Source organism: Trachinotus anak, unplaced genomic scaffold, assembly GCF_046630095.1.
Source record: "Trachinotus anak isolate AG129_WGS33_773 ecotype Australia unplaced genomic scaffold, CSIRO_AGI_Tana_v1 ptg000023l, whole genome shotgun sequence".
Classification (NCBI taxonomy): Eukaryota; Metazoa; Chordata; class Actinopteri; order Carangiformes; family Carangidae; genus Trachinotus; species Trachinotus anak.
Window position 1 is genome coordinate 7,576,036 of NW_027273874.1, and position 11,726 is coordinate 7,587,761.

Here is an 11,726-nt window from a genome sequence, read left to right on the forward strand (position 1 = left end):
TTTCACTTGAAGCAATACAACATATTTTAAATAAATAATTGATCTTTAATTTATGGGGTTGTTAGTGCAGCACTGATTTGATTCAGAACTGGTTACTGGCTACAACCACAGTTTTATAATCTATTGCCATATGTAAAGAACATATACAGTTCTGTATATTTCCACACCATACCAAATTTATTAGAAGTACTGAAATGTTTTACTTAAGTAATACTGCATTCAAAATCTTAATTGAGTATTGGCAGAAAGATGTGCAATATGTGATATGTGTTACAAATCATATACAGTATATATCATTGGAAATTCCTGATTCACTGACAAATATATCCTACAAACTGATCACATGTTGTACGTAAAAAAATATTAATCTTAAAAGTAACTAGTGATTAAATGCTTTGCAGTAAAAGGTACAATATTATGCAGTACAAATACCTCAGAATTGTACTACACGATAGTACTTGAGTTCACGTCTTCACACACCTCAGATAACTGATCATATCTCAGCACCAATATGTGTTTTCTCTTAAAAGTGAACTGGTGTAAAAAGGGCCACAATCAGACACCACTCTGACCTATCAGGGGACAGTGCAACTGGAAACTACAACCACCAGCGCCCCCTGCTGGTTTTCATGAGATCATTTATTGACCCCTGCAGGAAAATAGCAGAAAGCTAATTTTTGTGCTCTAATTATGTAGAAAATTAAATACTGTATCTTAAATAAAAGACTGGGAAAAATTAGTATCAGGAGGAGAAATGATTTGAGGCAGGATTTTAAAATGAAGCCACAGTTAAAGGGCTGATCTGGCCCTAGACTGGTAGTTTGACCTTTGACCTTGAGCTGTAAATGTGATTTCTATTGATTCAACTATTTTCCCTTCACATTTAGCACAAATGTTCACTGGGGCTCAAGGATGAACTGATTAGATTTAGGTAAAAGGTAAAAGGTCAGTGTGACCGCACAAAACACTGGCCATAACTCAAGACTTCACACAACAATTACGACATAATTTCACATAAAAGGTTAATATTTTATGTGATTCTGGAGAGAGGTGGTAACTCTAGTTCTTTTATAAACTCTGCTGATCTGTGTTGTTTTAATGTCTGCAGACACATTCACAAAACAAACACAACAAAAGGAGCCGGAGCTGTTTAAAAGACATCTGTTTTACTTCCAGTTGAACGAGCCCAAGCAGCATGTCCACAGGAATAATACACAGGTCACGGTTTCAAGATAGTAACAATAAATAAAACATCCGTTTGTTGTAAACTTGTTCATCATGAAGCCACATGATATTAAACTCTTTGTTGGTTTTGTTTGCAGGGCGTGAAACTAACTTTATCAGCCAACCAGCCAACAAATATAAAGATGTACCAGCTGAGGAAAATTCCTCAGGAGACAAAGTGCGCTGAGTGTGCAAAGTATGAAGATTGATTCTTGTCTGAAAGATCCTTTATTGATACGGATCGATCCACAAACTAAAAGGAGCAAAAGCCATAGAGTTTTATTGGTTTAATATTTACTGTGGTACTTCATACAGTGTGAGGTTTTGTTGGATTGGTTCTGCTCTAATCGGCTAATTTCTCTACTGAACTGTGAAAATACAGCTTTGTGTCACTGAGGAGCACAAAGAGAAGGAGGTGGTGTGGTTGCAGCTTCCTCTGTTTGTCCGTAGAAGTCAATAAAGTCCCAGGTTATTGAATTGAACGGCAGAACTGAAGGTTAAATCTCCAAGTGTTTGGCTGGTGGTTCAGGGTTAATTTCATGCCCCCTTTGTTTGTACACACATTCCTTCCCGCTGTCAAGTAGAACAGCAAATGGGGTGCGCTTGTTTTGTTTCAGCAAAGAGCAGGCGAGCCAGTTCTGTTGGATTTTAACTGATGGGATCAGTGGTATGGAGGCAACTGCACCAATGGACGAACCGAAACAAGCGCACCCCATTGATAAACATTGATACGAAACAAAATTTAATGAAAAAAACAGATCAACTGCAATTTCTCAGCAGAATCAAACAAGCAAGCCAGTACCCTGATAGTTAACACACACCTGGACAAAATAACATTTTCAGTTTGAAATGTTTTTAAGGTGTTTGACAAATCTGAGGTGCACTTGGTTTAATTTGTAAGACTCTGAGTGATGTGGGATTGCAAAGTTATTCAGATTTTCAAAAAAAAAAAAAAGGTAAAAGAACCTAATTTTCCCTCCGCCACTCTTGAATTTTGACCAAAAAAAGTTAAATTCAATGTGAGACAAATTAAAAGACAAAAATCTTGTGCATCTCCTGATTCTTCAAAATATTCACAAAAACAAAAACATTTCAAACCTTGTTCTGTTTTACCCAGATAGCGATAGAAACAAAAAACAAACAAAAAAAAGCTCAAAATGCTGAGTTCAGTAGGTTTCCCTTCATGAGAATTGCACATCATCGATATAAAACATAAACCTTCCTATGTACAGCTAACGAAAGCCAAATCTGGTACCTGTAACTGCCTGTTTGAGGTGTCTGGAGAGCGGGTACCAATGGTTAGGAGCAACATGTTCTACAGCCTAATTTAAACACGATAAAAGCCAACAGATGTAAGGCCACTTTTAGCTTGTCCCATCAAGGCTCGTCACTGAAAACATGCATTCACACCACGAGCAAAATGATCAACGAATCACCAAAAACCCACTGACTGGCCGATGAACTACGCAACCTCTGCTAAACACAATTAAAAATAAGTTATCTGCGTTTCCAGGTGTCCCTGCCGATGTGACTTTGGTTCCCTCAGACCTTTGTTTGAAAGATGATCAGAAGCTTTTCGAGCGTTGACCATCCGCTGGTTGGTTTAAACTCGTGATGCCCGATAATCACGCAGCTTGAGCTGAGCAGTTGGTATGAAACGAGATACTGTCTGGATTTGGCTATTGGTGGGAGTGAGGACTACATTACAGTCAATCCTACAATAGAAAAATAAAAATAAACCAGAACAAACTGATCTCAACACCATAAATATGTCTGATTTTCTTTACATCGAGATCCAAATATTATTTCCTGAGAAACTGACTTGAGGGGCACTGAGAGAGTGTAGACCTCTGCCAAGGCTAGTGACAAACAACATACACCAGACTTCATAGGAAAAAAAAATCTAATTTAGAGTAAATAATTCGGATCTGCTCCAAAATTTAATGTGTTCTTCCGTGGCCCAAACGACATCCCTCCACTGAGTTTAGTGCAAATCAGCTCTCTACTTTTTGCGTAATTCTGCTGACAAACAAACGAACCAACCACCAACGGGTGAAAACACAATAATATCAACCCTGATACAGACAGATCATATCACCCTTTGTTAGTTCTGATTAAATATTATGTAGAAGCACCAATGGTAATATCCAACATATAACCGAGCCATAAAAGCAAAGCAATGCCGATGCACATTTTCTCTAAATATGGTACAAAAAACCCTGTAAGAAAGCACCAGCAGAGCCTGATGTAAACACAACTGCTGAGAAAAGTGAAATATTAGCCAAGTTGCTCCGAGTGTGAATGCAGTATTACAAAGCCTTAAACAAGGCTGCATGCGTCTCATAACCACTGCTGACATCTCTCCAAGTCTTCAGTTAGTTTGCTGAGAGACTTGAGGATAAACTCGATTATGTTTTGCTGTTAAACATGATTTAAAATAGAATTAAATCAAAGTGTCGTTATCAGTAAATATCAGTAATTAGATTTCTCTTAAAACACGTTAAAGTATATTAACAGAAAAAAGCCAGATCACTCCATGTGATTTAAATCTTATGATGTAAGAAAAAGGGCTTTTCAGAAGAAAACAGGTGACTTCATCTCCCAGATGGCAGTTCTCCTTTTTTAGAGGAGCATCGTGGTACTGTACTAAAATGGATAATTCATATAATCCACAGAAGCACACGTCATAATGTTCCCTTGTGTATCTGAAACACATGTTAAGCCCGGGTCAAACACAGAATTCAGAATAACTATATACACATACATGAAACCACACTGACGGGTGAAGCTGCCTTTGTATCTGTGTCTACTTAAGTATAATTTTGAGGTACTTGTTCTTTGGGTGTTTACATGTTCTGCTACTTTACATTTTTTCAGATCAATATTTTACATTAAAAAAATATGATACGCTTATAAAACAGTGTTGTTAAAGATTAAACTAGTGGTTTTCAGTCTTTTCTGGCTTTTGACCTTTTATTTAAAGCATTGAGTCGTTGTGCAGTTTCAGATTTGTTCATAGTTACAGCAAAGAGACCTTTTTCTCCCTAAACATCTCACATTCTTTCACTATAATAAAATGTTAGAGGTAAAGATTATAAGTCCACAAACTGACTTCTCGGAAATTGTTTTTTCTTCTTTTCCTTCCCAATAATCATCCAAAGACCCCTTAGATTTAACTTGTGGCCCACCGGAGGGGCCCAACCCCTATGTTGTGAACGACTGAACTAAACTACCTATGTGTATCTAGAGAAATTAAAACTAGCTCCACTTTGCCATCACTCAGATGGGCCTTTTACTTTTGATATTTTAAGTACATTTTGCTGATAACACTATTGTACTTTTACTTATGTAACATTTTGAATTTGTATTTTTATAGTATTTGCACTTTAGTGAAGGATCTGTCTTGTTAAGTTGATAACATCAGACTACAACGTCCCCGCTGATGTCTAAATAAAAGTTTGGGTTTTTTTTCTAATACATGCACGTGAAGGAAGCAGCAAATCCAAACCCAGGTCAGTGTAGAAAGGCAGCTTCACCCCTCACATAAAAATACACAGGTGTTGGTAGAGAAAACTCCACGGAATAGTTAGAAACAATAAATAAGTTAAGAATCATCCCTTCACTGAGATTTAGCAGAATACTGAGAGGTTAGTGTGTGTGTGTGTGTGTGTGTGTGTGTTGGGGTAATTTGATGAGGAACGAACGACACAAATTATTTCTTCCATCTCCAAGGTTAAAAATAGAATTTAAGGGCAGTATGATAGTAAACAATACTTGTGTCTTTTTGTCCAGCATCCCCCCTTTTTATATGTGAAATCACACCCTGTTTGCATGTTTGTGTTTATACGTGTGTGTGTGTGTGTGTGTGTGTGTGTGTAACACAGTGTAACACAGTTTAGTTAGTAGCATGTCGAACTGTTATTCTTTGTACTTCACAATAAACACAGGAATGAAGGAAAAAGAAATAAAACAATATACAGAAAAGGAATCTCTTTGTGGATATCCTCTGTTTCCTGTTTGCTTATGAATCCCACAGCATCAAACTCCAGATAGATTTGTTTGTTCCTGCTGTTTGTATTACTTCACAGGAAGTAATGGAGGACAGGTATCTCGAGCTCAGGTGGCTGAGATTAAAAACAAACACACTGACCTATAATGTTTTTTGGTGTCTGTATTAAGGTGTTTGACCTTAATCCAACTCAGTAACAGAAACAGAGATGCACTAATACTATATGTGGCCAAAAGTATGTGGACACTTGGTTTCGGGCTGTTATTTGTGGTTTGGGCTTGGCTCCTTGATTCCAGTGAAGGGAGATGTTGGCGTTACAGTGCAAAATTATATTGTTTGCTTCCAGCGTCAGTAGTTTGGGGATGTCCCTGTGTCATTATAGTGGCCGCTCTGCGCACAAAGCAGCTCTACAAAGAAACGGTTTTCCCAGTTTGGGTGTGGAAGAAATTGACTGGCCTACACAAAGCTCTGACCTCAAACGCATCAAACACCTTTGTGATGACCTGGAACGCCGACTGAGAGTCAGGCCTTATCGCCTGACATCTGTTGTCGTTGTAGCTGCAGGTTAACGCTCATGGTTTCAAAATGAGACGTCCAACCATCACTTATGGGTGTAATGCTCAGGTGTCCGCATACTTTTGGCCACATATTGTATATTAGCATGCTATGAAAGTAATGTGAATGATCAGTTCCCTCGAAAACAAAAAAAAGTTAAAGCTTCACCTGTTTTGCACCTGTTCATTCAATAAGCTCCACTGATACAGAAAAATATCAGCTGTAAAAATCCCTATCAGTGCATCCATGGAAACTTTTTAAAGCTCGACTTGGACAATAAACTGAATCCAAAAAGAACAAAAACAAACAAAAAAAAAAACAACATATATACAAAAAACATAACTAGTTTAAATCAGTAACAAAATGAATTTAGGGCAAAGTGTTTTCACAGTTGGATCAGTTTTCAATCAGGGGGTGAGGAGGCCACTGACCTCCTTTAGGAGCTCGTTAAAGTAACTGACGACAGAAAGTTTATGTGCTAAAACATTTGTCAGCACAAACACACTGTCATAAAGAAATGCACTGGGTTTTGACTGACGTGGGTCAGTCTTGCAGTCAGAGCTTTAGCGAACTCGTCCAGTCAGTAGCTGCTTTTTAGCGTCGGGATGTTTTGTGAGCACGGCCCCCGTTTCTCAAATGTAGGCAAGAAATCGGAATATCTGAACAACTGAGAGCGAAAAGGGTCAAATCTTAAGTTTGTTAATACCCAATATCAGCAGCTTTAGTGTAAAAATATCCACATGGTCATCAGTCAAACCCCAGCGTCCACACAGGGTCAAAACCTCCACGTACTCTATGTCAAAATAAGAACAGACTGCTGGTAGTTAAACTATAGATCGACCGTCAGTGCTCTTCCCTCAGGACGGGAAGGACATGAGAGAGATCTTCATGAGTCTGGGATCTGAGGCTGAACTTTTTTTTTTCTTAAGTCCTGGGGGATACAACCACACACACAGACAGACACACACACACACGCACACACACTCGGGACATCCATTCATCGCATACACGATCACTCTGTCTGCAGTCACTCCCCCGTCGCAGCCTTCGTCCTCCTTCCTCTTCATCTCTCAGTTCCAAAGGTAAGACATCATAGTTAGGCAGAAAATTCATTCTCACACATAAACACACACACACACACACAAAACCTTCATCGTCATCCTCTTCCTCGCTCTCACAGGTCAAAGGTCAGACGTCGTAGTCCGGCAGGGCGGAGTAGGTGATGCCGCCGACAGACGGGGGGCTGGAGTGGAGAGGAAGAAGCCAGCAAAAGACTGACCCTGCAGAGGAAATAAATAAATACAATAAACTGCTTGTTATCTTCGAGCTGAAAAGATGACTCACTTCTCAAAGACCTAATCAATGGTTTAAAGACGACAAATGAGCGACGATGAACACAAACCCACCTCTTCCGAAGACCTCCCGCAGCAGAGCGAGCTTTGGCTTGCGGGTGTGCGAGGCGTGGTGGGGCAGCTGTGAGGAGGAGGAGGATGAAGCGGAGGAAGATGAAGAGCCTCTGTCCTTGATCATCAGCCTGTTCCTCATCTGCTCTATGGGAGTCTCGTCTGTGATGATGGAGACCAACTGGAGGGGAGAGACGACGAGATCCTCACTAAATCAAGTGCGTAATCACGTTGACTTGACCTTGGAAACTGTTCCACATCATCAGATACAGATGTTCAGTGTTTCAGGGGTTAAATGTGTAATTGTTTTCATTTACTCTGATTGATAATCTGCTTTTTCTCAACTTTCATCATCTACTTCTACCTCAGCCTGAATTCCTACATTACCCAGAAGACCTTTCAACAGCCCCCAGCTGATGGTTAAACTGTATGTTGTCAAAGTAAAGACTTTAGAAAGAAACACTCAAATAAAACTAGAAGGGCACTGAGAGAGCGCAGGGCCGTACACTGTACATACACCAGACTTAATGAAAAAAAAATCTAATTTAGAGCAAATGATCCGGATCCGGCCCAAAATTGAATGAGTTCTTTCCTGGCCTACGCCTAATCCCTGCGCCAAGTTCAGTGCAAATCGGTTGAGGATTTTTTGTGTAATCCTACTGACAAACCGACAAACATAAGCTCCTCGGGGGAGGTATTAAAATACAAAGGTAAACTAAAACTAAGGAGCATGAAAACGATAAAAACAGGAAGGTGATGGGATATTGAGAAGAAACTTGGTGCATTTTTCATTCAGTTATCTATGAATGTGAGTGTGTGTGTGTACCTGATCATAGAAGATAACCATGACAAATACCCCAAACAACACCGACTCCACCAGGAGGATGATGTAGTGAGCACTGAGGACGAGAGAGGAGAAACAAATAACAGAAATAAGAGAAACAGTCTCACTGCAACTGTGAATGCGACTCCTCACTCTTCCACTCACACTATCAGGTGTTTGCTGGGCGTCTCCTCTCCTTCCTTCTCCGCGTCACCTTCCCCCTCATTCCTTATCCGCCACACCCAGGCCGACACCACCAGCACCATGGAGTACAGACTGGCCATGCCTGCACAGACACGCAGACACAGAGCCACAGCTTCAGCATCGGCAGCACCACGGCAGCTTATAGATCCAGGAAACTGTGGGTACACTCACCGGTGTAGAAGAGAAACTGGATGAAATATTTCTGGTTTAACTCCCCGACACAGTTGTTGATCCTGAAAGTAAAGAAAGAAGGAGAGGAGTCTGAGAGGTGCAGGAGATGAAAGGAGAGGAGCAGAGGGAGGAGAGGAGGATACATTTGAAGCACAGAGGGTGGTTGGGTGGTGTTTCCTCACCATGGACAGTGGTGGTCCATACGGCGGATACACCTCTGACAGACGCGGCAGTGGTGCGCTCTGGGAGGTCTGTAGGTTTCGCAGCGATTGCAGACCGTCCAGCCCTCGCAGCCCTGAGAACGACAGGCAAAACGGACCCTCAGGGACGTATCACTGCTTTCCTACATGGTCCCTGGTGCTTTAAAATAAGCTTCAGTTTTACTTTTACTGCAAACAAAAGAAATCCATCTTCTGCACCGTGACCTTAGATTGTAGGAATTCTCTCGTCTTTCCTTCTTGGACTAAGAACATCAGGGCTTCCATTATGTTTTGTAGATGTTTGTGTTTATCTGTGTCTCAGACTAGAGACCTGTAGCTGCCTCGTGTGAACTTTTTAGTACTTTATCTTATTAGTCTTTCATGAGGTACAGACTTGGACGCATCTTTAGATTTGTGTACAGGTGCTGCAGTGTGTTTTGATTTTCTACGTCTTGTCATATGGAGGATAAGGCCACTTATTTGATCTATATAATATTTATACATAACGCCTATTGCAAGTCCCTGGAGCCCAAGACGATGACTTCAAATTGTTTATTTTAACCAACCAACAGATGAAATTTTTGGAGGGCAGATTTAAAATATCTGATAATGATGTAACAGCCAGTGGATTTTTTAAAACATAAATAAACAACCTCAAATGAGATCTTCATTTTTTTTTTCTATTGCAACCGGTGTTGAACATTTTGTAGTGTAAAAATCATCTTGTTTTATATATATATATAAATTTTGACCTTTGCATTTTGGTCCCAGTTCATCCAGTCAGAGAACTTCTTGTATGTTTTACTGCAGCTGTGTTATTCACACATGTGAGATCTTGTTGAAACCACAGCAGTTTAAGAAAAGACAGGATGGGGGTGTGTTCACATACATACGTCAGTCCCATCACTGGCTCCAAAACACTTTACAGACATGTGTCATTGAGCTCATGAGCACATAATAACAGCTCCTATGAAGACATAAGTGCAGCTGTTAAGATGTAAACACAGAGTCGTCAGAGATCAGAGAGAAGCCACAATCTCCCTGGTACTCTGTCTCTATTATTAGCTCTTTTATATTCAAACTGTCTTTCCATGTTACTGTTGAAATCATGACAATAATTAGTTGAAAACTTTTCTCTGAGCTCCAAAGTACCTGACATGTAGTTCTGTGCTGTCAAATGGACAAAAGAAGCTGAATGAAAAGACGTTTTTGAACAGTTTCAAGTTATTTTAAATATTTTTGAACTTGTTGGGATGAGGAGTGCTAGTGTTAGAAATGAAGTTTAATTCTGATCTGTAATTAAATGAGTACGGAAAAGGTTTCAGACAGAGAAGAGCAACAGAAAACTGCAGCAGGATTTTAACTTTGTGACTCACCCGCTCGTTCATCCGAGACGACTGCGAGCGAAGGTCTGAGAAGTCTATGGCTGTGTCAGGAAGAGGCACCATACCTGCACAACAACACACACACAGAACACACAGGTTAAATCAAGTGGAGTTTTTGTTTTCACAAGTGTTTCCCTGATTTCCATCTTGAATTATGAACCTGAGCTGTAAACATTGACATTAACAGTTTACTGACCAGGATCTGAGAAGACAGCTTTGGAGTGGCAGGCCAGCAGCAGCAGCAGAATCAGGTTGAAGACTGATCCATGTAGAGTACACCACACACTGTCAGTGAAGAGGAGATTTAATCCACAAAACAGAGAAATTATTACCACAACAAAAACCTTGATTTCATCCTGTGGAGTGGTTTTATTTATTCCTCTGTAATTTACAACAGTTCAAAATCCAAAGATGTTCAGCAAACAAAGAAGAAATGACAAAGAAAACAAGAAATCCTCACATCTGACCCAACCTCCGTGTTTAATCTGTGAGGAAAGGTCCGGGAGATAAGGAGCAAATACCCTCAGAAAAAGTTAAAATTTCATACGAACAAGAGTTTCATGTTGTTTTGGATACACGCCGAATTAAAGTGTGTCTCTCAGTGATTTAAAATACGCTGTGTTGTGGGTTTTAAACAGTACGATTTTTAACCGATGAGCAAGGAAACGTTAAATTACTACAACTACGAATGAGATCTCAGATAAACCTACTCAGGAAAGCCATCTGACAGCTGACTGACTGTTGTGGTGCCGATCAAACGCCTCAGCTCGTAAACAAAACGAAGAACTGGGGCTTCTGGTGAATCCTCAACACAAAACGGTTAACAACATCTACCTGAATAAAAATTAAATACTGCGTTCCTGTCAGAAAAACACGCTTCGCATCGATTCAGCGGAGAAAGAAACGCGAGGATGCTGCCAGACCTGCCTGCTGTCAAATGACTGGAGACAGCGCAGAGGAGCAGGCGCCATGTTGGCTGTTTTAACGGTTTAAACGACACAAAAACACAAAGTACCGACCTGCCCGAGTAGGTGGGGATGAGGACATACTGTATGACCACGTAGTCCGCGTAAAACACGCTAAAATAAGTTAAAATCAGGCAGATTACGCCGCAGGGGTCTCGCCTACAGCGCAGAGACGCCATCTTCTGCCGGGCTCCGCCCCCAAGTTCCCCCGCTTCCGTGTGACGTCAGAGTCAAACCTGTCGCTGCCTTCGCGGACCGTAGGAAAAAAGACGATCGTTTTTAAAGGGCCAGCACAAGGCAGCGAGTTGAGTTTTTGTTTGTCGGATTCGAGTATTTTTGCCAAGTTTTGCAAGTTGCGATTTCATTTCTTTAGATGGCAGCCCGAAATTACTAATCTTATATTTTAGTGCTATAGCTCAAACTGACAGAACTGAAAAGAAAAAAGTTTTCTAACATGCAAAAAATATTTTATTCTGAATTTTGAATTATTACTTATTTAAAATGTTGTCATAAAAAAAAAGAAGTTATTAAATCACAAAATGTTTTTTTAGAATAAATAAAACCGCTGCTCAAGGATGCTGCATTTTCACAACTTTACGAGTAGCATATGAAGGCAACGTGAGCCTGAAATTTGTTTTTTATTGATTTGACATATTTTCTTTCCATAATTTCGTTTTGTTTTTAATACACTGAGATAGATGGATTGATGGATAGATGGAAACACTGTGGCTATAAAAACAAAGCGTGGCAGTAAACGTCCTCATGCGTCGCTCCTCCCTTGCAGTGG

At 40.2% G+C, this 11,726-nt stretch overlaps 1 protein-coding gene across 1 annotated transcript; it reads right to left on the reverse strand.

Annotated features, from left to right (window-relative positions):
* Positions 1-1,147: 1,147 nt before the first annotated feature.
* LOC139607306 (palmitoyltransferase ZDHHC3) lies at positions 1,148-11,159 on the reverse strand. Its single transcript, XM_071460065.1, has 9 exons — positions 10,994-11,159; positions 10,171-10,259; positions 9,966-10,039; positions 8,572-8,684; positions 8,390-8,451; positions 8,180-8,300; positions 8,018-8,090; positions 7,195-7,372; positions 1,148-7,068 (listed from the first exon to the last, which is right to left on the reverse strand). Exons 1-9 carry the CDS (start codon positions 11,116-11,118, stop codon positions 6,977-6,979), a joined length of 927 nt encoding a protein of 308 aa, XP_071316166.1. The 5' UTR covers positions 11,119-11,159; the 3' UTR covers positions 1,148-6,976.
* Between the last annotated feature and the right edge of the window lie 567 nt (positions 11,160-11,726).